Below are 25786 nucleotides of genomic sequence, written 5' to 3'. Positions count from 1 at the left end.
ATAACTTGTAATATAAGTCACCGGAAGAAAATGCGAAAATTGTAAAAAGTTGAAAATTAATTTTTTTAAGGAGTAGTCGGTTTCTTTCGATAATCGAGGTTTTTATTACCAATTTGATCGAGGTTTTAAACGATATCATTGAGGAAAACAATATTTTCACCTGTACCTTCAGTTTATATATTTACTTCTTCACAAGGCAATAGCTTTAATGTTAATTTATTGATTAAGGTTATTTTTAATGTCTAACGATAATTCCCAAACATGAGCCTTCCTCTTTCATTACGCATTTAATCCACGATGTCTGTAGATAGACATTCGCATATATATCTGGGTGCCTGGAACCGCACTCAGGTCCCGTGTCCCCCAAAGCAACGCTGACAATGCCGATCACTGTGCTGTTGTAAATAAGAGGTCCACCACTGTCACCCTAAAATCGATTATAACAACATGATAGAGACATTTCAATGGACCTGATTTTTTTTATAAGGAGAGGAAAGAAGGAAAGTGGAAGACGGGACGAGAGAGGACGCAGTGATTACGGGTTTTATAAATTTGGAGAAAGGTTTGGAGGGTTTTTCCCTGAAGTGGGATTTTATCAAAAGCACAGTGCGCACAGGACAACGGATTTCCTGTGCTTTCCGTCTCCAAAAATGTTGTCCAAAGATCTTTAAAAGAATTATCTTTCCACGATCTTCGTGGAATCACGACAGACCTTCGAGGTATCGATAGTATCGATGATTAGTCATTTTAGATTAGGAAAGATATAAGTTGTGTTTAATTACCATGCAAAATCCACTTCCTATGGCAGAAGTAGCACACATATTGTTCAAGCCGACGCGGTCGCCAAAGTGAGATTTGCATTCGTCTAAGTCTATTATTTTCACGCCAAGTTTGAGCAAATGTTGGTGGATTTCCCTCTTTCCATCAACCAAGCTTGCATGGCCCCAGCCACTAACGGTTGCCACTTCACCGGAGGGTGTGGGTGTGCTCGGTAGTGCGATTGGTTGTTTAAAATTATCGAAGACAATTGATCCATTCAACTATGAAATTTCGATATATCAATGAGACAAGTAAAACAATCAGTCGCTAAAAAATTGAAAGGAGTGTAGTACCCTCATTACGAAGAGAAATATTCAGTAAAAATAATCGAATAGCTCACGTCATGCGAGGATTTGTTTTCCGTCGATTTTGATAAAAATGTAAATGAACAAATTACATGTTCAATAAATTGGCAAGTTTATCGTCGCGGAGGGTAACTCAATTTTTACTAAATTTTTATCTCCTTTTCTTGTGATCTATCTTGAAGAGGGCTCTGAACTTCTTCAATTATTACTTCTTTTAGTCGCTGATATAATGTTTACCTTCAAAATCATAATATCAGGTCCATTAAGTACGGTTGTGTAATTGCGAGAGTAATAGAATCTGGTTATGTTGAAAGTATCGGCTGGATTAAACGAGTGTCTATCGACGGTTCCTGTGACAGCTATGAGGTGCCGAATGACATTGCGGCCGTTTCTGAGATTAAGAATACAATGCGCTGCGGTCAAAAGGTGACTGTCACTGATGATAGCGGCTCCACAGAGAAACTGACCATCGCGTGTCTGCAAAAATGCAAGGCATGGTAGCTCCCCTGGAGCTACAACACTACCTCCGAGGATTTTCGAGGTAGGGTTCCCATATCCGCCTGTCAATAGGAAAAAAATGCACAATTTTTTTTTATAATCTCACACTGAGAAAAAAAATTATCTAATGCAAAGGTTGATAGTCTTCGCAGGGAACATATTATTTCAATGTAACATATGTTGATTTCTGAACATTAGAATTATCGTGAACGATCTACTTCCTATGCTAAATATGGCGTTGACTAAAAATCATTGATTATTCTCCAAATTATCAGAATTTTGTTTTCCAATTGTTATCCAAGATCATTTGCTGAGTAATTTTGTCTTAATTGGTTCTGTGTGATTTCAGTTTTTATAGTTCTTTCCATTTTCATAGTTAATGGGATGACCGACAAAAAAAATCCTGTTCATTATTTTTTCAACGTACCAAGTGAAACGCAAACCACGAGGACCACGATCAGTTCAATTCTCACGAGTCCCATTATCGGTTTCAAAAGTGTGCTCGGTGCCAAGTCTCCACAACAGAAGATAAGAGGATTGTCTGCAATGACCAAATTTACTCCATTAGTCGTCGATTCAACTATAATGATTCAATTAAGTAGAAATGAAAATTTTTATTTTTTAGCCTGAAAATACACTGACAATTACGTAACACCAGAAAACAAGTTCTGAAATTTTCTCTCCGGTATGAATTCCTGACGAATTTTTACAATATTACTGAGAACTTTATTTTGATACTAAAGTCGTAAAGCGAACATGAATATCGAGGGTTCATGGAATTAATGGTCCCGAGAAGAAACTGTCAGGATTCATTCTGCGCAGCTCAATCAAAATATATCAAGCCGCACGTGAGATATGTGCGGATTCCTATGGACAATGCCACTGTTCATTAGCTCTAATGACATCATACAGAATTTTATCTATCGTCAGAGCATTTTGTAACAATAAATGATATTTAACTTGCCCATTCGGAAAAAAATATATTTTGGGAACAATATATAAAATATAAGTGACTCCAAAGAGTCTATTCTATAGTCAACAAACTAATGAATAGTAGAATAGTTGTTATTATTTCTACTCACAAAAATCCAACTTATAAAATTGGTAAAAAACAAAATCTCCGCGGATTCTGCAATTTCCTTCAACTATGAGGAGAGACACAACGGCGATACCTCGTTACTATGTTGGTCTAACAATCAAAGTAGTTGGACTACTAAAGTGAGCCCTGAGCCACTGGGATTTTTATATCAACTTTTAATAGTTTGAGTCTGTGTGTCTCCAATAACGATGTATTCGGTAATCACTCTATTTTCTTTAATGATAACGTATATCGCCCGAAAGAATCAAATGTGTTTATTTTGTAACTAATGTGAACTTAATTACTCCATTTCCCATTATCGAGTATTTTGGCTCCTTTTCAAATGTTTGTTTGTAATATCAAATTGATACCGCTTAACAGAAACGACAGGCATAGACTAACACGTGCATAACGCGTATTAAGGTCACTAGTCTGACGTCATTTAAATTCGTATTTCTTCACTGAACTTTGTCTTCTCTCCCAAAAAAAAAGTTGCAGTTCAATTCTCTCATTATATAAACCCAACAATTGTTGAAGAACCGAAATAATCCAATGTTCAATTCAATTAAACAATTAAATAATTTATTAAAATACAAAGTGTCATCAGTTGTCAGCAATTATCCTAGCGATCCAATCTGTATAAGCATACACTCTAGTATAAACGTCCGGATATCCAACGGCACAAGGTATCACCCAGGAAGCGATACCAACAATTTGATCATTGTAGATCAGCCCACTACCGCTGTCACCCTGAAACATCCCCAAAGGGTATTGCAATCGTAGAAACAAAAATAATGTTTCGTATCATGAAAGTTAAATTTTAGATCAGTCGTTCAAACGTTAGGAGTTAATATTCTCTCAACTTTCACTTCCACACTGCAATGAACATTTTCGCTTCCACACTGGAATGATAAAATTCAGGATTTGACGGATGTTATGATCTCTTCACAAAAACAAGAAGAACTTACATGACAGACGCCCTTTCCATAACCACCATAAGCACACAGCTGATCAAGATAAATCACGGTTCGATGGTCCCTCATGCAACGACTGCTTGGGATGACCCTCTTCTCCATCTTCATCAAGCTGTCTGGATAAGTTCCCATGCTCGCAGGCCAGCCGATATGTCCCCAGCCACTGACAGTAGCTGTATCATCAACGGATATGTCCTTTTCAGGTAATGCAACGGGTTTCTGTCTGTCATTGAACTCGATTGGATCTTCCAACTGAAATATCAGGAAAAGGACGAATGATGAACCTATCAGATCCGATGAACTTCCATAATCTGCCACAATTACTTACCGTGATGATTGCAATGTCGTAGCGATAAGGTGAGATCTGTTTATATTTCTCATGGGGATGGAGGCTCTTGACTTTGTGGGTCTTGGGGAACCATTGCTGGGCGTCGTTGGTACCTATCAGAACCCTCAATCCTTGGAATAAGCTTCCGTCTTCATTTTGAACACAATGAGCTGCTGTTAGAATGTGACGATCATCGATGATGCTTCCACCACAAATATGAACGTGATGCTGGCGAATCGAAACCTGCCACGGGAATTCACCATCGACTGCTACATCACCACCTTTGATAGCTTGAGGAGGTTTCGCTAGGATGACTTCAACAAAATCAACAGTGAATAATTATCGCTAGCTCAACGATACATCACCTAGATGATGACTTACATGGTGCAAAAGCGATCACGATTGCGATGAGAAGTCCCTCCATTCTTCAGGATCACCTGATTCCTTTCGTTTTGACTCTCTCCATTCTGAGATCACATTTTATATCATCTGGCGCAGTTGGAGTTACACCGGAGCAATTGCTAAAGTTGGGTGACCTTTTGCATTTGTATTTGCAAAATATCTCATTCATCCGACCTTCTCTTCGCTTGCTTATCAATTCCAATAATTTCGCATCACATTTGGGTGCATAAATGATAACGAACATTTGCGTCACATATGGATGAGTACTTGGAAAATAACTTTTGGATGCTGGTGTTCTTGTGATGGTGGACTTACAAAATCATTTGAAACAATAATCACTATTTAAATTGTGAAAAAATAATCACAATTTTCCCCAGGAATCATCTACTTCTACTTCTCCCACGACCGCCAATCACTGGACTTTCACAAATTTTCTCAAATCAGAATCTTTATTGTCTCATTGTACCGATCAGCCAATCAATTATAACACTTTATCGATCATTAGCGATTTTCTGTGCGATCCACGTTCTGTAAGAGTAGACCCTGGTGTACACGTCTGGATACCCAACACCACAAGGTCTTACCCAGGAAGCGATGCCGATGATTCTACCGTTAACAACGAGACCGCTGCCACTATCACCCTGTAAACAATTGACACCCCGTGACATCCGCTGTCATCCCAAATAAGGATTACCTGCAGTTATGATCATCAACTTACGTGGCAAATACCTTGTCCATGTCTAGAAAAGGCACAAAGATGCTCAGGGTGGATCATGCTCACGTGTTGGCGATTGCAGCTATCGTTGCTGATCACCTTCTTCGTCATTTTCATCAGCCGACTGCTAGACCGCCGTGAAGGATAATCAGTGACACCCCATCCGCTAACGGTACCTTCCTCACCAACATTCGCGTCTCTCACAGGTAATGCTATTGACCGTTGAAGTCTATTGAATGCAATTGGCGTTGTCAACTGAAATGTCAGGAGCACAAATAAATGAAATAATTTCTGAATCTTCTGATTAAATAAATAATTACCGCCTACAAAAAAGCTCAACGTAAATTAGATTCCAATAGACAACATCCGTTTATGTTTACGTTTATCAAAACGTGAGTTAGGTTTAGATACCTCTTTATGCAAGACTTCTTAATAAACTATCGTACCGTGATGACAGCTATGTCGTGTCGATAAGGTGACCTTCCTGTGTAACTCTCATGCGCTTGAACTCGTTTAACCCTGGAGATAGTTGCTGATCGTTGATCCTTGTTATTGGTGCCCACGAGGATCGTTAGACCACTCTCGGGGCGCAAACCGCTGGTGAGGACACAATGGGCTGCTGTGAGAACGTGGGTGCTGTCAATGATGCTTCCTCCGCACAAGTGGCTGCCAAATTTTTGGAGAGAAGCTTGCCAGGGGAATTCACCCTCTGCCGCCAAATTGCCACCCTTTATCGCCTGCGGAGGCTTCGCTATGACACCTGCAGCAGGTGATGTTCATCATTACTGATAATCATCGATGACTGAGTGGTCTCCAGAGTCATCAGGAACTTACCTGATGTGCAGGCTATCACGATCAAGATCAGGAGCTTCGCCATCGTATGATGATGATCAGGTGAGCTGTTGTGATGCACTGCATTCCGCTTTCTTCTTTTATATCAGTCGCGAAATTTATAATTATTGAAGAAACAGGGAGATTTTTATTAAGCTTTGTTATTCATCTTCAGGGAAAGTATCGGCATTTATGTTTATCAGTGATCCTGGTATACATAAACGCATACATTTGTTTTGACAACAGTCTTTGGGATCAATGAGTTGTTTTGGTTTTTAATTGCCGATAATATTTATGTGATTCACAGGTGAACACACACGGATTAAATTTTACTTCCTATTGGCGAGCTGAACGTCAGGTAGAGTAATCAGTAAAGGGGCAATAGCTAGTGATTGATCAGAAAACAGACAATTTCTACTTTCTTTTGGATTTCAGAAAATAAAAAAATCCTATCTTGAAAAGTAAATGCTCCAAATCTTGAATGGGATCGAAAATATTTCTGCCCTGTCGATACGGTAATTTTTGCCGTATCATAATTATTTCCTTATCAGCCTAATGGACATTTTCATACGACTGCGAGTATCGATCCCTCTAAACATAAGTCTATGAGTTTCCTGCAATTATTTGTCACAATTTAGCTGAAATATTACTGCAATAGAATTGCTAGCAGTTTTGGGGCTTTGTTTATGTAGAATAAATAAAGGTCCTGATAAAGACGTCTAGTACAACCATTTTAATGCCCCGAAATGCCTGAGAAATCGTAATTCTTTCGAAAGCCTTCAGAATAATCGCTTTACTGTACCCTTCATGGTCTCCAGGTTCAAGGAAATGAGGAATAAAGTCTTCATTCAGTCCCAATGAATTTCCGGTTTCCATCTCCCTGTTATACGCTTCGGTTGATCCAAAATAAAATTCAGATTACAACTGACAAAATTATTCTGAAACCTTGAGTATGTCAGCAATGCTAACATTGAAATGAGTACAACATTTGCATATCAAATAACTTGTGCGTCAGACGAAGGTCAAATCCTTGATCGTGATCAAGTATTGCGGGGGACTAATTAATTCGGTCTAGTGAACTTCGATTTCAACAGGAAAACAACTGTCTTATTTATTTTGGGTAGCAGAATAATTAGGAAGTGTTTTTTCACCTTAAGCTCGAACTTTATTTCCACAAAATGGCGATAACAAATTATTGATGAGAATAACTGGATATATTGGAGTGAAAAAATTATAGTATTACTTAATTAATCATTGGTTTTCATATCATATGATTTATCAGGTTTTCATCAGGAAAAATGAACTCGGAAAAGCGATCGAAGGAATGAAATAGTCGAGTAATACGGACTCAATCTAAAAATTGAAGGTACTTGTTGTATTTCGTCTAGTATAAAATATAAAGAGATGTAAAAGTGACTTAAACCGAACTCAGTCGATTATGACCTGTTCGAGTCCAGTGTGATGTCGATTTTATTGTGAACCGTGCGGCACACTTGCCACGTTTTGTGTTACAAAACTGTTTCGTGTTGCAATACAATACTGACTCCCAATTTTTTTCGCAATTACATTATTCAATAATATTTGTACAACAATCTGGGACACCGTGGAGCCAACGACTACGTATTAGAGTAATTGAACACGAAAAAGTTTTCAGCACTCAAAAGTCACCAGAAAAGTCAACGAAATGACAACATTTTACTGGACATAAAATGTACCGATTATTGAATTACGAAAATACTTCGCAAAAAAAGCTCCACTTTTTCCTGAAAAACATCGAACGAGAGTTGTAGACTAGACAATAAATCGAGGATCAATAATCTATTGGGACAGCGAAAAAACGGGCGGCGCTGATGCCCTATCCCTAGCAACAAAAAATAAATAACAAAGTTAACAAAGGGATGATGAAATAATCAAATAGACCCTATCACAGCTCTCATTCATTGATGACTTTGTTGATCCACTCGAAGTGATGGGGAACACTCGCAAACACATCGGGTCGACCGCTGTAGCCGCACTTTCCTCCGATGAAGGAAGCGACGCCGACGAGTCGGTCGTGGGAGATAAGAGGACCTCCGCTATCTCCGAAACAAACTCCCACCCCCTGATTCGCCTTTATACAGATGTGATTCTCATCGATTTTCCATCCGTACGATCTGCGACATTTAGCCCGGGGGATGGCGACAAAATCCGCTGTCTGTTGGGTCTGGGGTATGCTACGACCGGACGGTCCATACTTCCCCCACCCTGCCACAGTCACCTGTGACCACGCAGGTGGAGTTGATTTCGATAATTGAATTCTCGTCGTGTATCGATCAAATCTCATCGGTGACTTCAACTGAGAAAAATAATTTCAAAAAACTCTGAATAATTTTCAGAAATTTCGTTTGAATTTAATCAACCCCCCGATTTATCGGAAAATTTATCAATCAAATAATTGGATAATCAACTAATCAGTTCATCGATTGATCAGTTTCGATTTACTGTGTGGAGACCGCACTTTAATCAAATAGTTCCCAAAATTTCCTAAAACTTCAACGAAAACAACGCGATAAAATTGTTCGTAAATTTGCTATAAAAAAATTTGGAAAATTTTAAACGACATGACCACTTCCTGGTCATACCTTTATGATTGCAATGTCATGCCGAAAACCCCCACGTCGTCCATACCCCGGGAAAAGCCTCACACTGTCTACATGGTGCAGTGTCCCCCGCTTCCCCCAGTTCAAACTTCCTGTTCGCACTTGCACATGTCGAAGCTGTGAACGCCTCACTCTGGCAATACAATGGGCGGCAGTAAGAATATGCACCTCCGTTATGATGCTGCCACCGCAGAAATGTTTGCCGTAACGACTCAGAGAGACCAAAAACGGAAAATCACCCTCTTCTGCTCCAACACCGCCGATTATTTTCTCATGCTCCGAGCCATAGCTCCCTGCAAAGCGGATAATTATCTTATCTCCTCTCTGAAGATAATAATTCAACTAGTCTTACACCGAGAAGAAAGCAAAAAAAAAAATTACAGAAAACAAAATTCATCGATTCGAATTTGATGATCAGAAATTGCGTATTGCGATGACAATTGCTCGGGTTTTTCAAAATTTCCTAACTGTATAATAATCGAATGTAATGGAAATCGAAATAAAGACGATTCGATAGGAATTAATTGATAGGAAATTATTTCTATTTAAAAAAAAAACGTCATATCCGGTCTGACCATCATAACTATGGTAACATAAACGTCCACTGAATAATCACTAACTATCGATAAAAATTAGACTGCCAGGGAACAAAAGGAGGGACGAGGGTCAGTTTTATCCCAAAAATTAGCCCCCAGTCTAATTTCTACACCAAAACTTCACTTAAAAAGCGATTGATTGTCATTTCATCCCACGTTTTACCCTCTAAAGGTCTAATTTTTATCAAAAATTTCTCTTCGTGTGAGCTGCCGCCAGTAAAACGTTATGTAAAAAAATAAAAAACAAAGGGACTGCACCGAGTTTTACTGTAAAATTTATTTGGTACGTGTGTACTTACTGGGCACCGTAGCGAGATAAAACAGCGCAACTAAAGATGATTTTTTGATCCGCGTGAACAGCTCAGATGCGTGCATGGTCAGGGAAAATGTCTAGTCAACGCTTTAAACACAGTTCAACAACACTGTTCCACAGAGACTGATACTCATGGTGCTGACAGAAACTATAAAAGTAATGGTCCTCGCTTTCCTTTTGACCAGAGTTTCCAGAAAAAAAAGATTCTCCAGAAGTATTGTGATTTGCGGTGAAAGGTATGACAGTGTGTTAATCCCAAATTACGACATGCATTAAATTAGCCCAATTCGACTCAATATCTGTAACCGTAAATTACGTATTTATTAATTACGTATTGAAATTACGTCTCCTAGGGTCTGTAATTTCGGGATGAGTGGCATTACAAAATCACTTTCACTCTCCGAATTACGCATGGGCGATTTAATCGACGGTTAATGGTTGACATTTTCGGGCGATAAAACGAATGTGCGAAAATGTATGGAAAATTATGAGTCCCAAAAATTTTAAATTACAAACCATTTGTTTTCACAATTTTCCGAACGTCGACAGTCACAATTATGAGGGAATGTTGGGAAGGTAATTTCTTGTATGAGAAGACATAATTAATGAATGATTGAAAAATTACAAATCACGTGTTTAAAAATGATTATCAATACTTTTTTTTAAATGTACATCTACATTGAATAATGAGATCTGATGAGATCCTGCACCGAGGGACATGTGCAATAAAAATTGCGTATTTTTTCATAATTCCAAAGCGAAACCTCGAATTTTTTACGTAAATCACCTGTGAAAAATCAGAATAAATTCAAATTCTAATTTTCCGATTTAATAAATTTCTGACAACAGCTCCGAGTCACATAATCACTAAATGAACTATGAATTTCGTAATTTTTACTGAAAATTCCGCTCCGGGTGCTCATCTCCGTAAAATGCGCAAAATGACTGAAATGACGAACGATCAAGTGAAATGACTATGAGGTGAAGTGTTGCGAGGATAATGTTTCCATCTTGGCGATGGTCTGGTCTATCCACGCAAGATGATACGGGATGCTGGTGAAGACATCGGGCTCGCCACGTGCACAGGAGGGGCCGCTGAATGACGTGATGCCGACGAGTGCGTTGTTGAAAAGAGCTGGCCCACCACTGTCACCATTGCAGATTCCCAGTCGTTTGCTTCCCCTCACGCAGATGTGACTTTTGGTGATAGGATCGGGACCATGAATTTTGGCGCACTTTTTTCGCGAAAGCACTATCTCATCTATCACCTGGGGTTTCACCGGGGAAGTGCTATTGGACGGAGCTATTCGCCCCCAACCGATAACAGTTATCTTGTTGGACGCACGAGGTACTGATTCCGATAATGAAATGGGCTCAGTGTATCGGTTGAATTTGATCAACTTCTTCAGCTGAAAAATTTTGATGATTTAATTAGGATGATCAGCGATGTATTTGTTTTTATTTTAATATTTAGTCTCCCAGATTGAACCCTGTATTAAGCAAAATATTTTTTTCTAAATCCAATTGTCCCAGAATTTTTCAATTGAATTTTCTATACGTTTTTCCCTGTGATATTTTTCTATTGAGAAATTTTCAAGAGAAATTCCGAGGTAAAAAGTTCTTGTTCTAATTATTTTTTCTATTTAGAATATTTTAACTGCGAAATCTGGGCGCAAAGTATTTTACTAAAATAAATTTTATAGAAAAATGGACATTTTTTTCTCAATAAACCCGTTTTCCTATCATTTTTTTCTATTTCCTCATGGAGCTCACCTTCATAATCGCGATGTCATGTGGAAAATTTCCGTGATTTTCAAACCCCTTATGTATAGCTATAGCATCGACCCTATAAATTTTCCCACCGTATGTCCTTGATCTTACGTTTCCGGTCCGCACGGAAATATCGGGAATATCGGAAACATTGAGGCTGTTGACGCAGTGGGCCGCAGTAAGGACATAATTCCTGGAGATGATGCTGCCACTGCAGAAGCCATCCCCACTGTGTATGGCAACCAAGAATGGATATTCGCCGTCATCTGCGTCGACGCCGCCAACGATCTTCTGCCTCGTCTCAATATCTCCCACTGCAGCTGACGAATTATCTCGTTAGTCACTATCGCATCAAATTGTCGACCCGAGAGAATTTCCCTCTAAATAATTCCCACCCAAGTCCTTTTCTGAAACTTAAAAATCTATTTCCCTAATTCTAAAAAATTGATAAATCGATGACGATATGTTTTTCAACAAGACGTAATCCATCCCAGTATAATTAGTAGATTGACGCCTTCATAATGAATATCATGTAAAGATTGAATTAATTTTTTCATTAATTATGGTGACAAGAGATTTGTAATTCTCATTAGGACAAATCATTTATGTAAAGACTGGATTTTTGTCTTTTGTCTTCTCGCACTCACCTGCAATCGCAGTTTGCGATATTATGGCAAACAAGCAGAGCTTGGCCACGGCCACAACCTTTGCACACATGACAAAAAATCGCACAATAACAGTTATCAATAACTTCGCTATCTAAGACTAGAGTTGGATGTAGACTCTCTCCGCAGATCTATTCCCGTATGGAAATAATTCAATTTGCCAGCTCTATATATACAAATCGCCGATCGCCGCGTGAATATTCACATTTTCCTCAAGTTCAAAGCGGATGAAAATGCTGACGCGTTTCCGATAAATGACGACAAGCTTCTAATGTTCCGGTAGGGAACTGTAACGAGGAAATGCGTTTTCCTGTCTTCATTCGCGCTATCGTGTGCTATTCCGCGAGCTCTCTCGCGTTTTCCTCGATACGATGATACTGCAGCATTGCAATGGACCATGATATGCCGTGATCATTCGTTACCGTGGAAGTTGTCATCGTATTATCATACGATAATGAAATGAGGGACATGAGCGAGAGGAAGAGTAGAGGCGAGGATTCAACGCGGCCTTTCATTTTATTTGATGACCGGCTCGTTATGATGGGAATGATTTTACGACGCGATCATGCAGCGAAGGGACAAAAGTAGAAAGTTTGGAAAGTCAGTTCGTTATGGGAGATCATTAAATTCCTGAGGATGTTAAAGCATTACAACTTTTAGCTCCATATTTGTTAATGAAAAAAATTGTCCGCGGGAAGAATTCGAGAAAATTCCTCTCCCCATCGAAGAGATTTGCAATTTTTGCTGAATTTCTTCCAGGCACATCTCAATAGAAAAAAAATTATTTAGATTTTTATCGCGTTTTTTGATGTTGTCTTATCATCTTTAAGAATATTGGGATTCGTAGAATTGGAGACTCGTTGGATCATTGACACATGATATTTATTGAGAACAGAACAGAACAGGAAAAGGCGCAATCATAATACTCTCAATCTTATAGCTTGGCCATGGTGTTCCTGATCCAGGTCCTGTAGTGATAGACGCTGGTGTAGACATCAGGATGTCCAACGGCGCAGGGAAGGCCGAATGACACGAGACCGGCGAGTCTACCATTAAGAGCTAGAGGGCCACCGCTGTCTCCCATGCAAACACCGTGTCCAACTGATCCGTATGCACAAACGTGGGTGTCCTTCATTGACCTTGGATAACTCCTTCGGCAGGTGGTTGGTGAAACAACCTTTACCGTCACCGTGTACAGATCCGCGGGAGTTTGTCTAGATCGGGCGCTGCGCAATCCCCATCCGGAAACCACCACAGAAGCGTCAGCTTTTGGTTCTGAGGTCACCAGGTCTATTTTCTTGGTGTTTTGGTCGAATTTGATGGTCTCCTTCACCTGAATATGACAATCGTTCGGCGTAAAATTGCTCTGGGGTATTTTTGCCAGGATATTTTGACAGGTCGTTAGGGGAATTGTCAATGGATTGACAACGTCACTGGGTAGTTTAAAAGACAACAATTACCTTGATGATGGCGATGTCGTTTGGTGGCGATCCTAAGTGATCAACGTACTCGGGGTGGACTTGGATCTTATCAACTGTGTAAGTTTGTCCACCAGATCTTGATGTCAGGGAACCGGCTCTGATGGTCACCGAGCGTTGGGTGGATGAAGTGAAGTCGTGGACACAGTGGGCAGCTGTCAGGATGTGTCTATCACTTATTATACTGCCTCCGCAGAAGTGATGGCCATTCCTGTTGAGGGAGACGATGTATGGGATTTCACCTCTCGAAGCTAGAGTTCCACCGACGATTCGCTGAGGAGGTTTGCCATTGGCAACTGAAAGCACCAAAGATTATTGAAAATATCTGGGGAGTCAGCGATTGACTGGTTCTATTGAATAGAGTAGGATGCACTAGTTACCGGAGACGATGGCAAGCGCCACGAAGATGAGAGTCAGGCCCGTCATGCTGCGGTTAGGATGTACAAGCTATTGGTGAATGTATCGTTGGAGAGATGAGATGCAGTTTTATATCCATCGATGATGATAAAAATAACTGACAGGTGGATGTTTCTTCCTGCTTGATGCACATATTGACAAACGTCGGTTGGATAAATAATTTTGTTAATGCTCTTGATGTTTGGTGGGAGATTGGTACGTGACAATGAGGAAATGTGAGAAAGTATCAATGAGCGTGACATTGATTCGGCCATTCAAAGTTATTAAAATATTGGGGATGTTTTGAGGTTTGACGTCACTTATTCGTGAAGGGATGAACATGAGGAGGAAAAATCATGATCCAGAGGTGATGAATCGGTTCTTAGTCGTACAGTGAGAAAGACATTATTTTGCTGATCGGATTTGATTCGATTTATGGAAATTATTAGAAGAAATTCATGTACTTTGGAGTCATTCCATATTTTTTTAATGAACCAGTTCATTGGATTATGGACAGGGATTGTCTAAATAATATCAAGACGATTCGACTATGCATTTTATTGTTATTTAATCCTTTATTTATCACACGCAGAAGGTATATCCTTCTCCTATGATGTCTCCAGATCAATTAACTCTTAGTGATCAAAGTCTTCACGCCCTAGAACCATTTCACAAAAGGCCCTTGTTCATTCAATCTTCTGTTTCTTCTCTGGTTCTGCTTATTAAGATTATTCTAAACATTTCGGGAAAATTTTGGGAAAAACTATTCAATACTGATATCGACTAAAGCAGCTATGGACAGACGATTTCCGAGAATTTTCAGTATAGTTCGCTTGCAATTATCCATATCATTGAATTTGCCACTCCGTTGCTCCTGATAAACTTTTTTTATTCAATATTATTTTGAGTTCGTCTGGTCATTACTCCTTCAACACTGAACTTTAATTTTTTTTAAAGATAACGTGCATTTTGATGATATTCTTTACCAAAAAAATACCACGAGTTTATCATGTAAATTATGCGGATCTGCGTTTATAACATTAAGGATCTCATTTTTTCTAAAAAATATTCCTACATTTCCCAGATTTATATTTTTTTTCTGCATTTGTAGAAAATTGTATGTGACTTCTGTGCGACATCAATTAATAATTAAATCATAATCTTTTTCTATTTCATCATTCTCTTTATTTCACTCTATATATTTTCACATCATACAGCATTGCCATGGGAGACAGTCACAACCAATAAATATATTAATTCATTAGTACAAAGAAATTATGGCTTTAATAGTCATTCAGACGAGTGTTTCCAGTAGAATTATTTTGCTTCATGATCATCTTGATAAAGTCCATATATTCGTACACATCAGTATAGCCGTCAGGAGCCGCCGGATCCCATGGAATATTCCATGATGCTATGCCAACGACGACGTTATCCACCACAAGAGGACCACCACTGTCTCCCTAAAATATCAAGTCAGAAATCATTGGACCGAGCCAAGGGCACTCTAGTAATTAGACGATTGACAGGTATTTTTGAAACTGTTAGATCTACCGTAAAAGAGGCCTAAGATAATTGTCGGTTTCGGGCTCAAGATATGCCAAGACAGTACCACGCAAAAGTTAATCCCCACGGATTTCCAAACAAAAATTCTGAAGAATTTAATTTATCACGATCTGATAACTTATTAAACTCGTTCATCCTCGTGTGTTGATGCAGACAACAACCGTTGTTTGAGTCGATTAAAAAAATTATTTGTTAATTAATTATTGACTCAAGAGTTACGATCGTCATCTTCAGGTGAAGTTACCTTCTGAATCCCAACGCCCCTCGGAGCAGAACCACAAATTTGACCGTGTAAAAGTGTGTAGTTCATGAATTTCTGACAATCCTCTCTGGTGATGACGACCGCGGAAGTTCTCTGAAGGGTCTTCGATGGATATATGTTGTCCTTTTTAAGCCGACCAAATCCACTTACCACACCTTTCACATTGTACGGCGGTGGAGATTCGGGTAGTAGTACTGGTCCTTGAAATTCATCATAATTTATCTCTTGTCTCAGCTGGAAGATGAAAGAAACTGATTTATTACCCTGGGAGAGAAGAATAATTTTTCTGGCCAAGGGCTAGATCGGGAAATTCCGAAAGGGTAGTCAAACAAACGTGACTGACTCAATTCCCTAAAAATACATCAGAGAAATTCCAGTAAAATATTGGAGCGCGATCTAATTGATTGGCCCTGAATCTAATCAGAATTTCGACCAACTTAGAGACGTCATGTCGACTACGAAAGGCACTATTGACATTAATTTGGAGTCAAAATAAACCCGAGAGTCCTGGAAACGATACGGTGAGTGATAACAGCCAGATTTATTTTCAAAATCATCCCACAGTGATTGAAACTTGTTAATTATCACCAGTAATCGGATTCGTGGAATAATAAATTCAACTCACGGTAATAACGGCAATGTCATTAGCACGAGACTCCAGGTGAAACTCCTGGTGCCAACTGACATTGAATACTTCATGTTGATTACCACCTCGGAGTGCACCAGACCCCGTGACCACTGTTAAATCATCGTAAGGTGGTACAAACAAATCAGCGACACAGTGTGCAGCAGTGAGAATGTGCTTCTCGCTTATTATAGCACCACCGCAAAAATGATAGTCGTCACTTCTCAAGGACGCTTGATAAAAAATAACTGATGAATCTGCCTCAGTACCACCCGACATTCTTCGCAATCTTCGTGCACCAAGACCTGTGAACAGTAAACGTACGTGGAGGGGATGGAAAAAAAATCACCGGAAAACAAATAGAAACTAGAATAGATAATGAGAAAAATAAACACTGACCCTGAATTATCAAGCAATAAAACAGACATATTGCAGCGAAACGTAATGTTAAATTCCAGTGAGTCATCTCCTATATTCGAGGTGGAAATATTCGTGTGAATCTTATCGTTCGATGCACCTCGTACCCCAGCGTCGAGTGAGTTAAAAATTAGATCAGCACGAATTTATAAGAATTATCTTCTGCCGTAATTTTTGCGAGCCTGATCGACAAAGCCTCGTGATAACGATCGAAGAAATCAGCTGAGACGATACTAATCACAATGCCACAATTTCCCAACAACTCTGGCAACTGAGGCATTACGTGGGACGCCGCACGTGCGCCGATGTTGCAGTTTAGCCCTAGATTCATCACCCTACGCGACCGGAAATATTCAGTAAGAGGAAAATGTGATTGAGGATAATTTTGGCGAATTTTCCCGGAGTATTCCGTCACTTTTAACCGAATTTTCTGCGACAAATTACGATACCACTTCGTGAATTTTCCTTGTTCCGTCACTTCCGTAAGCGGTCAGCGAACTTGAGTTTCGTCGCTTGTACTCAATGTTCCTTTCATGTGTGCGAGCCTCGCATTGCATAAATTACTATGAATTGGCTGATTGGAAAAATTTGAAAAAAAATCGTCTTTTCCAAGTAAAGTGTCTGGAAAATTCTAGATATTTAACAATTAATAATTAATAATTTTCAAGGCGAAGGCGACACAATACAAATTCGCCGCGTGCTGTTACTCATCGGAAAATCCGGCCCTTCCTCCCCTCCCCTCCCCAAAACTCGAACAAGATCAACAATTACTCAGTTTCCCAAGTGCTTAGTTCACCTCCTGACGTAATCTAGCTCAATATTATGTCTCTCTGATAAGAACATTTGCGAACTTATCTTATTCCGCGCGATAAAGTAATAACAAAATGAGGTGTGTTGCCGCGCACGGGTCATTGGCCGAGAAGAGAGAATAATTGTCAAAAAAAAAAATCTACCTCTCAACGTCGTAATTGTCAATCTTGTATTATTAGTAAAATCACGGACACATGTTATCTCGCGTGGGTAGAATGGGCCTGACGTCATTGCTGTTGTGTACTCGTAAAGAGTCCTCGTCGTTCGTGTCCTCGCCGTGTTTGGCTCGACGACCGTTCGATGCGATTCTGCCCACTAGATTATTTCAACTTGTTCGGTTCTGATCTGTTCTTCATCTCTTCCTCTCATTTTATTTCTCTTCACGATCAGGGACAGTCTAATGTTTTCGGAGTTATGATGTGGTGGAATGAATATACATGCAAAGATTTTTTTGGAATTTGTCAGTCGTAAAATATTGTATTTGACGCAGTGATAAGAGAAGAATTAACTGACTCATGTGATTTCGAAGTAATATTCCTCAGAGAATTTTTTCGTCGTTCGATCACACCCTATTTTTTCGGATAACTGCGTCAAAAGTTCACTTGTTGCGACGGCTGCGTAAAAAGTTACTTTTTCTGACCGGCCTTGAAACTTGACTAATTTAGTGAATTTTCAGCCGCAAAAATCCGTTTTATTAATGAAATGCAAATCGTGTGGGTGGGAAAAAGTGTTTATTACGCACTTGAGGCCCAATTTATTATTTTTACTGCTGTTACTTAATGTTCATGTCGATAATGTCCTCGTACACCCAGCACGTGTGTAAAATTTCACTTTACGCACCAGTGAAGAGACGATCACACATTTGGAACCCGCAATTTCTTTGGCGCGGGTAAAATTTATTTTACATAACGTATCATCCACTTGGAATTTGTGGCTGGGACGACGGGTCAAGAACAAAGAGAATAAAAATGTAAACAAGAAAAATGGCGTCTCGAGGGCCACCCCGAAGCTTTCTTTCGTTTTTTACTCGCTCCACGTCGGAATGAAAGTGAAAGATGTCAAGGACGATGGGACGCATTCAGACAAGGTCACACTCGTGGAAGAGGTTGATGAACGGCTTCCATTGGTCCGAAAATAGTGGGCGACAGGTGAGAGCACCTGAAATTAGAGAAAATCGAATTTTCTACGTCACACGCGCCTGTGCGAATGCCCATCACTCTGGCACAGGCGCTTCGCCGGGAGTGACGTCACAAGGGGGATGAAATCATTGGGGTTGTCTCGTGTGATACGGGTTAGTGGAGCACGGGCGAGGGTCCGGGTCATGAGTACTCGTGGCGATAGTCTGGCCCACCACTCGGTGACAGTTCATTCGGGAAATATGGGGGATTAGAGGGTGATTTTAGTGGTGGACAGGGGCCAAAGGTGGAGTAGAGGAATTAATATATAGGTTGATTCGTGGGGGATTTCCCTGATGGCCCTCATCAAGTGCTGTTTTGAGGTCGAGGCGCCGGAGGTCCTGGAGAGTGTTGTCAGGAAGTGCACTGATCCTGGATGTGAGTTTAAAATATTAATAAAATTTTTTGTCCCTACCATCACCCTATTGTCCCCTAAATGTTTTATTATGATTAGTTAACAATTGGAGGTCTTGATAAAAAGATCTATTTGTTACAAATGCACATTTCTAAATTGTCAAATGTTTTTTGAGGCACATGCACTCATCTACCGAAATTTGCAAACTATTTATATTATTATTAGTATTATAATATTCTCTTTCAAGTTTTGAGTCTTTTTTCAATGAATTAATTATAATATTCCACGAAAAGTATATGTAGGTACTCGGGGAAATCACCTACACGGCTGCAGATACCCTTGAAAAGGGCGATTTAACGTTATTTCAGAACTCATCAACTATTTAGACATCACCAGAATAAATCACGCAATTATTTAACAACAGTAATTCATGGATTAAGCTCTGCTGCGTCGTGGAGTGAATGAAATGGACAAATCGATATATTAAAATTGCCAGCGCATTTGTTTCGCCCTGTCGTGCGCTGTCTCATTAATATTAATGATACAATGAAATCAGTTATTTCTATCTTCCCGCAAAATTTTCGACCGGGTAAAAACACGAGATCCCGTTCTTCGAATTTTTCTATTCGTCGAATGAATTATTTATGACGGACTAAAGCTCATTACTCAACTCGTCACACCATTTAATTCCTTTATTTATTATTTTTTGGGATTTTATTTCAAAAGAATATACATAATTCGGGAAAGAAAGGTTCGATATTCACAAAAAGTGACTGTTTTACGTGACCGGAATTATTACACGTGTTATTCCAATGCTTTGATGTTTATCGATTTTCGAAGAACTATTTGTGACTGGGAGTCGAGCAGAGGCTCGGTGAGACAATTATTCATCCCTCTTTTAAAATTTTGTCTTGAGGAAAAATAAATCAGTGGATAATAAAGTCCTGAGGGGTGAAGTGATAAAATGGAGCGAATTAATTCATCATTTTATTTTCATTTATTTTCCCTCCATTTTATTTTGTTCTTTCATTTGCATTTATTATTCTATTTTGATGAATATTACAATTTCACGTACACTTGTTATAAACATTTATCAAATTACAATTGCGAGGGAACTAGAAAAAATTTAATTTATAATAATTCTCAATTTAAAATGTAAATTGTAATTGTCACTGTGTCACTCGAGGATTATTAACAACTCAGACAAATAAATTATAGTTTTTCACATCAATTGGATATTTAGGAGCATAGAATGTAGTTATAACTAGCTATTTGGACTGGATATTGAGAGTAAAATATATAATACTTTGGGAAAGGATCATTTTCTAAAAAAATAGCTGGCTCACGTGACCGGAACCATTCCACGAACTATTCTGATACCCCGATGCTTATCGATTTTCAAAGAACTATTTTCGACTCCGACTACGGCGAGGGGAGGATCAGCGAGACAATTATTCATCCCCCATTTAAGATTTTGTCTTCACGGAAAAATAAACAACAGTTGATAATAAAGTTATGAGGCATGAGGCAATAGATTCGTTCCTGAGCGTTGCAACGTCAGATAAAATTGTTGAAAAATTTTATCAACATTTATTTATAGTTCCTCTGGAATTTCAAGAAATTTTCAATAAAGAGTAACTTTCGTTGTAATTATTAGAATAAAATTCATGGAAATTGGGGTGAACGTATTATTCAGGTTTCAAGCGATTCAAAACTGAAGGCAATATTCATAGTTTCGGAGAGACAAATTGGACATTTACAATAATGGCCGCTTGACGCGTCTGGAATCATTACACGTGCTATTCCTGCACTTTGACGTCTATCGATTTTCGAAGAACCATTGGCGGCGGGAATACGTCGAGGGGAGAGTAGGCGATCCAATTATTCATCCTCCAATCCAAATTTTACCTTGGAGGAAACGTAAACGTTAGTCGATAGTGAAGTCGTACTGAATATTGAAATGCAAATTACACTTCTGGGAATATTTTCTCTTCTATTTATTTTTGAATCCAGGGGCGAAAGTTACCGAACAATATAACGGTGGAACGAAAAAACCCAGTTCACAATAAAAAAAGAAAAAAAAATCTTAATTATAAAAAATTAATATTTCTTCTGCGTTCAGTAGTAACAGACCAGCCAAAAAAAAGGTCAGACACAGTCTTCACTTAAAGAGTGAATGGTGTCGCCACCTGCCAGCGTTTCGCGAAACCGCACTCCCCAAATGCGAATGTTCAGTCGATAAAAGTAGGATGGACAAGTTATGTAAGTTAACCCGACACTCCCTCGTATTTCCCTACAAATCACCCCCTAAATCCCCCTCACAAAGTCTAAAAGCCCTCCAAAGTCGCAATGAATCCCTCCCCCATCGATCCCCATAATTTCCGTGATCGTGAAGGTCACGTCCGATGCACCGAGCCTTGAATTGCATTGGCTGCAGCTTGGTGCAGTCGATATTGTCCTGTCATTGCGCAATAGCCACTGCAAAATTGAAAAAAAAAATCCAGGATGAGCAAGACTCACGGTGAAGACTTCAAAACTCATTCGGTTTCATTATAAAGTGATAAAATAGACTCGTAGGTGGGGATTTACGCTATCGGTTGTCACTATCGAGTGGACATGTGTGGTAATGAGTTTTTGTTCAACCGTCAGTTATTGGAATGTATTTCACTATTAGCTATTGTCACCCTCAAATACAATATCTTATCTCGAATTGTTGATGCCATTGATTTGGTAGTATTAGTATCAATGCCATCGTCTCTGGACAATACTGTTTATTTCTTACAATACAAGATGATGACGATTGAATATTATTGTCTAGGCTGCTGCTGGTGCTGCTCGGCACTGAGGCCAAGGTACAAGAGACTGGTTGACAATATTTTTCCCGTTAATCCACAGGTAATTTTAGAGGTTAATTAATAGGGTTAACTAACAGACAAGACTACATTGATCACAAAAATACTATCAGCACTATCAACATTAGCTCGCGGTGCACTGCCCAAATATAAAACTGTGAGACGATGTCAGAATTCTAAATGAAATAATGATGTTTGTTGCAGGATGGACTGGTCAAAAATAACATGGAGAAATTGACCTTCTACTCGCTGAGTAGCCCTGAAAAATTAGATAGAATCGGTGAATATTTATTTCAGCGTGCTTCCAGGGATATCTATAGGCGCCGAAATGGCTTTGTTATCATCGCCATGGAGGCCATGGATCAATTGTTGCTGGCCTGCCACGCGCAAACGTTGAACTTGTTCGTTGAGAGTTTTTTAAAGATGATACAGAAACTCTTGGAGTCGACAGATCCCCAGCTCCAGATAATGGCGACCCAATCTGTGAGTTGATGGCATTCGAGGGGAGACCCCATTCCAATTTCCAAATCGCTGATGTCTTCATCCATCTTGCTGATATTTATTTATTTTCTCAAAATTTATTTATTTTAAAGATACTTTCCGAAATGCCGGAAAAGTCTTCCAAAAATTTGTGCATTAATAGTTTTTTCTCTGAACATTTTTCCAGAAGGGAAAATTCAGTCTCTACATTAAAACGCAATAATGGATTCATCAGCATGATAAATAAAGGCCGTCACGATTTTGAAATCCAAGAATAGAAGCATGTCACTGATGAAAACATAATTAACAGTTTTCAATGGATGATACTAATCGTAAACACTTTGCTTCTTCATCCCATTTGCTACGGTTTTTAATGATCTCTTAGTACGGTTTGTCACTGTACAATTTAATCGAAAGCTCCAAAAACTTTTGTCTTCCAACAGTTTGTTAGATTTGCCAACATCGAGGAGGACACGCCGTCTTATCACACACGTTACGATTTCTTTGTATCAAAGTTCTCTGCAATGTGCCACGCCAACCACGACGACCTGGCAATACGCAAGCAGATTCGACTCGCCGGCATACAGGGGCTGCAGGGTGTCGTGAGAAAAACGTTGAGCGATGATCTTGTGGAGAATATTTGGGAATCTATTCACATGGATAAAATAGTACCATCTTTGTTGTACAATATGCAGAATTCAAGGTGAAGTTAATTTTATCCAAGTTGGTTTCACTATTTAAAAAAAAATCTATTACTTTTTGAAATTACTTTTATTTATGGAATTTTCAAGATAATCCAGTAGTCAACAATTCGTCTAAATTTCTGGTATTGTCGAATTGTCTACAGATATGTTGATAAGGAAGGTACAACACCAGACAGTCCAACTGAAGAGCGCTCTGACCCGCCCCAGTTTGCAGAGACTTGCATGCGAGAATTAGTGGGTCGTGCATCATTCGGCCACATTCGCTGTGTCATCAGACCCGTTCTGAGGCACTTAGACAATCATCAATTATGGGTTCCCAATTATTTTGCCATTCACACATTTAGGATAATTATGTTTTCAATCCAAGTGAGTAGCTTTCCTCCCCAGGAAATTTGAAAAATAATTAATAGATTCACTCTAAATGCTATCTTTTTTTTAGTCCCAATACTCGTACACAGTAGTCGAGGCCCTGATGACGCACCTCGACGAGAACTCCAAGTCCTCTCCAAAAATTCGCACAAGTATCGCCGATACCCTCTCTAAGATAATATCGATCGCGGCAGGCGAGAGTGTGGGTCCCTCAGTCCTGGAAATAATAAACTCCCTGCTGTCGCACCTGCGTATATCAGTAACACGAAACCAGCAATCAAGCCCAGACGAGCAGCTGTACCAGGAGGCCCTGATAAACGCTCTGGGAGAGTTCGCTAATCACCTCCCCGATTACCAGAAGATTGAGATCATGATGTTCATAATGAGCAAGGTCCCCTACAGCCAGCCAGACCGTCTGGTATCAGTAGCAAAGGGGGACGTACTCCTACAGAGTATTCTCTTGAAATCCCTCTTGAAAGTTGGCTCGAAATATCAAACAATCCACCTAAACACGACATTCCCCCCTAGCTTCTTGGATCCCCTCCTCCGAATGTCCCTGGCAGCTGACGCTGAGATGCGTCTCCTGGTTCAGAAGATCTTCCACACGTTGATAGATCGCCACCACAACATCGACAAGCTCGCGAAGCCCTCGATAAGCCCCTTGGAGCTGGACCTGGCGATCGAGAAGTCCTCTCGTCCAGACGTCATTTTCATCAGGAAACACGGACCCGAGATCTACCTAGCTCTCTACGAATCCCTGGAGTTCCCCAGCAACACAGTCGAGAATATCGAAGCTATCTACACAACACTCGCTCTTCTGATCGTCGAACTAGCTTCTGAGGACACTGTTCTGGAGCAGCTGAGACTGGTCCTGAGCCTCCAGGACTTGGCACTAACCAGCAGTCAAATTAGCAGTGCCCTCAAGTTCAATCTTCACGCCATCGTCATCAGCCTTCTCATGCTGATAGCTCACGTCTGCAATATTGGTAGCTTGCTGGAGTACAGCATGAAGATCGTGGAGACCAGACGGACGGAGGCGATCCATCTGCTGCCTGAACTGAGGGCCCAGTATGTGGGAGACTTCCAGAGGGTAACTGGGGTGGTTCTGGTGGATCAGGCACTGGTCACGGAGTGCCTGAAGACCGCTGGCTTGGACACCGTCAAGTTGCAACAGGGATCTGGCTACAGCAACGCATCGCTGCAGCACAGGCACTCGTGGGTCGACAGCGCTGGAAGGAACTCCATTGCTGATATCAATGCTGGGACTACCGAGTTGGACAGTGGAGGCAGCTCACCCGGGGTCTCCCGGAAGCTTGTAGAGGAGCTCACCTTCGAGAGTATGAAGAAAATTCTCACAGAGAGCAACAATAATCTGGGTGTTGAGGTGGAAAGAAGGGCACAACTGTCTGAGTATTTCAGAAATGCGACCTTCCAGGATTTAGTCTCCAAGACACAGCCTAAGGGCGATGTGCTCCAGAGCAAATTGTCAGATATCTTTAATTCTCTCACCATGGAGGGGAGGAATGTTGCGGTGCAGAGTGTGCAGGTGGAGAATAAGGTCAATGTGCCCAGTTATGAGGTGCATTTTCCCGAGTTATTTGTTTATTGAGGGAGAAAGGGCAATATTATTGACACAGGGATCTGTTTTGTTCTAACTTAATAAAATTATTTCACTGGAGAAGTAAAACGTGATGACAGGGGGAGCATTGAAGAGGAGGGTTTTTTTTTATCTTATTGATTGGAGTTGTCTCGATATTTACGGGCTTTGAGGGCCAATGTTGGGAGGTGTTTTTCGTGGAGAGCTCTGTTGGCTGGGAAATTTGTTTTTAGATTTTTAGACAGGAACAGTTGTTCTGCGAGAATGTAAATACTAGGTTTTGATGGGAAAAAAATAATTTTCGACATTTTTGCTGATTGCGTTATGGAGAAGGGGATCTAGGCGTCTTGGAAGTGGAGAGATAATCCTTGCTGGGGAGTTATCCCTCTGGAAGTCTCTTGACATTTGTTTTGATGGCATTTATAGGATAATGAGAATTTTGGGGGAAAGGAGAAATTCAGAGGATACTTCGGTGATGGATTTCGTTGGCTGTTGGTTTTTTTTTTCTCCCCGCATCACAAGTTCCAGAGAAAAAATCGCAATGAATATCGTACCATCGATTTACCACGTTTTACTAATTCCCTGACAACGTATTAATTTTTTTTATTCTACAATTTATGCACAATTCCGAGGTATTTTTGTATTAATACCTTTATGTTCATATTCGATCAGGTATTACGCTTAACACGACAGATAATGCTATTTATTCGTTGTTTATTTTTGTGCTGAAGTATTGTGAGGTAATAAAGTTTATTGGAGAAATTATT

At 39.8% G+C, this 25786-nt stretch overlaps 5 protein-coding genes across 10 annotated transcripts; 1 reads left to right on the top strand and 4 right to left on the bottom strand.

The window, feature by feature from the left end:
• Positions 1-153: 153 nt before the first annotated feature.
• Positions 154-2425, bottom strand: LOC135165517 (trypsin delta-like). The gene is made up of 5 exons (XM_064126893.1): positions 2265-2425; positions 2050-2163; positions 1362-1684; positions 783-1040; positions 154-427 (listed from the first exon to the last, which is right to left on the bottom strand). The coding sequence occupies exons 2-5, from the start codon at positions 2102-2104 to the stop codon at positions 236-238; spliced, it is 828 nt and encodes a 275-aa protein (XP_063982963.1). The 5' UTR covers positions 2105-2163; positions 2265-2425; the 3' UTR covers positions 154-235.
• An 878-nt stretch (positions 2426-3303) lies between these two features.
• On the bottom strand, positions 3304-6041 carry LOC135165635 (transmembrane protease serine 9-like). Its single transcript, XM_064127111.1, has 8 exons — positions 5954-6041; positions 5566-5879; positions 5123-5374; positions 4911-5045; positions 4480-4714; positions 4003-4316; positions 3669-3926; positions 3304-3450 (listed from the first exon to the last, which is right to left on the bottom strand). The coding sequence occupies exons 1-8, from the start codon at positions 5994-5996 to the stop codon at positions 3304-3306; spliced, it is 1698 nt and encodes a 565-aa protein (XP_063983181.1). The 5' UTR covers positions 5997-6041.
• A 1051-nt stretch (positions 6042-7092) lies between these two features.
• On the bottom strand, positions 7093-13869 carry LOC135165634 (transmembrane protease serine 9-like). Its single transcript, XM_064127110.1, has 16 exons — positions 13792-13869; positions 13394-13707; positions 12880-13266; positions 11916-11973; positions 11272-11588; positions 10474-10907; positions 10359-10374; positions 10277-10285; positions 10015-10081; positions 9843-9854; positions 9763-9797; positions 9485-9575; positions 9165-9208; positions 8978-9056; positions 8572-8882; positions 7093-8285 (listed from the first exon to the last, which is right to left on the bottom strand). Exons 1-16 carry the CDS (start codon positions 13835-13837, stop codon positions 7884-7886), a joined length of 2622 nt encoding a protein of 873 aa, XP_063983180.1. The 5' UTR covers positions 13838-13869; the 3' UTR covers positions 7093-7883.
• A 1100-nt stretch (positions 13870-14969) lies between these two features.
• Positions 14970-16953, bottom strand: LOC135165518 (chymotrypsin-2-like). 2 transcript variants are annotated; one of them, XR_010299522.1, is made up of 5 exons: positions 16660-16953; positions 16261-16565; positions 15618-15869; positions 15362-15509; positions 15131-15270 (listed from the first exon to the last, which is right to left on the bottom strand). XR_010299522.1 is itself a non-coding variant. In XM_064126894.1 (4 exons), the coding sequence occupies exons 1-4, from the start codon at positions 16724-16726 to the stop codon at positions 15091-15093; spliced, it is 804 nt and encodes a 267-aa protein (XP_063982964.1). In that variant the 5' UTR covers positions 16727-16933; the 3' UTR covers positions 14970-15090. The 2 variants fall into 2 exon arrangements, 1 of the variants encoding a protein (XP_063982964.1); XM_064126894.1 differs by lacking the exon at positions 15362-15509 and having other exon boundaries at positions 14970-15270; positions 16660-16933.
• A 1416-nt stretch (positions 16954-18369) lies between these two features.
• On the top strand, positions 18370-25784 carry Stma (stambha A). 5 transcript variants are annotated; one of them, XM_064126875.1, is made up of 6 exons: positions 18370-19040; positions 21836-21912; positions 22074-22352; positions 22793-23052; positions 23197-23419; positions 23493-25784. In XM_064126875.1, exons 1-6 carry the CDS (start codon positions 18959-18961, stop codon positions 25029-25031), a joined length of 2460 nt encoding a protein of 819 aa, XP_063982945.1. In that variant the 5' UTR covers positions 18370-18958; the 3' UTR covers positions 25032-25784. The 5 variants fall into 5 exon arrangements, with proteins under 5 accessions (XP_063982945.1, XP_063982950.1, XP_063982946.1 ...); XM_064126880.1 differs by lacking the exon at positions 18370-19040 and adding an exon at positions 21220-21279; XM_064126876.1 differs by lacking the exon at positions 18370-19040 and adding an exon at positions 21391-21640.
• The last annotated feature ends 2 nt before the right edge of the window (positions 25785-25786 follow it).

The sequence above is a fragment of the Diachasmimorpha longicaudata genome, chromosome 8 (assembly GCF_034640455.1).
Source record: "Diachasmimorpha longicaudata isolate KC_UGA_2023 chromosome 8, iyDiaLong2, whole genome shotgun sequence".
NCBI classification, from domain to species: Eukaryota; Metazoa; Arthropoda; class Insecta; order Hymenoptera; family Braconidae; genus Diachasmimorpha; species Diachasmimorpha longicaudata.
Note: the sequence above shows the minus strand (reverse complement) of the source record. Positions and strands in the feature narration are given on the sequence as shown.

Coding starts and splice junctions, on each gene's coding strand:
- LOC135165517 (XM_064126893.1), bottom strand. CDS start 2,104: ATGGGACTCGTGAGAATTGAACTGATCGTGGTCCTCGTGGTTTGCGTT. Junction 1,685..2,049: donor CGTGGTTTGCGTTTCACTTG/GTACGTTGAAAA, acceptor TCCTATTGACAG/GCGGATATGGGAACCCTACC. Junction 428..782: donor TAGGAAGTGGATTTTGCATG/GTAATTAAACAC, acceptor AATCGATTTTAG/GGTGACAGTGGTGGACCTCT.
- LOC135165635 (XM_064127111.1), bottom strand. CDS start 5,996: ATGGCGAAGCTCCTGATCTTGATCGTGATAGCCTGCACATCAG. Junction 4,317..4,479: donor TGCGCCAGATGATATAAAAT/GTGATCTCAGAA, acceptor ATTTTGTTGAAG/TCATCCTAGCGAAACCTCCT. Junction 3,451..3,668: donor ATGGAAAGGGCGTCTGTCAT/GTAAGTTCTTCT, acceptor GGGATGTTTCAG/GGTGACAGCGGTAGTGGGCT.
- LOC135165634 (XM_064127110.1), bottom strand. CDS start 13,837: ATGACGGGCCTGACTCTCATCTTCGTGGCGCTTGCCATCGTCTCCG. Junction 13,708..13,791: donor GGCGCTTGCCATCGTCTCCG/GTAACTAGTGCA, acceptor TGGTGCTTTCAG/TTGCCAATGGCAAACCTCCT. Junction 9,057..9,164: donor ATGTTACCATAGTTATGATG/GTCAGACCGGAT, acceptor ATTATTATACAG/TTAGGAAATTTTGAAAAACC.
- LOC135165518 (XM_064126894.1), bottom strand. CDS start 16,726: ATGACTCACTGGAATTTAACATTACGTTTCGCTGCAATATGTCTGTTT. Junction 15,870..16,260: donor ATGACATTGCCGTTATTACC/GTGAGTTGAATT, acceptor TTCATCTTCCAG/CTGAGACAAGAGATAAATTA. Junction 15,271..15,617: donor GGGGCGTTGGGATTCAGAAG/GTAACTTCACCT, acceptor TTGATATTTTAG/GGAGACAGTGGTGGTCCTCT.
- Stma (XM_064126875.1), top strand. CDS start 18,959: ATGGCCCTCATCAAGTGCTGTTTTGAGGTCGAGGCGCCGGAGGTCCTG. Junction 21,913..22,073: donor TTTTTCCCGTTAATCCACAG/GTAATTTTAGAG, acceptor TGTTTGTTGCAG/GATGGACTGGTCAAAAATAA. Junction 22,353..22,792: donor AGATAATGGCGACCCAATCT/GTGAGTTGATGG, acceptor GTCTTCCAACAG/TTTGTTAGATTTGCCAACAT.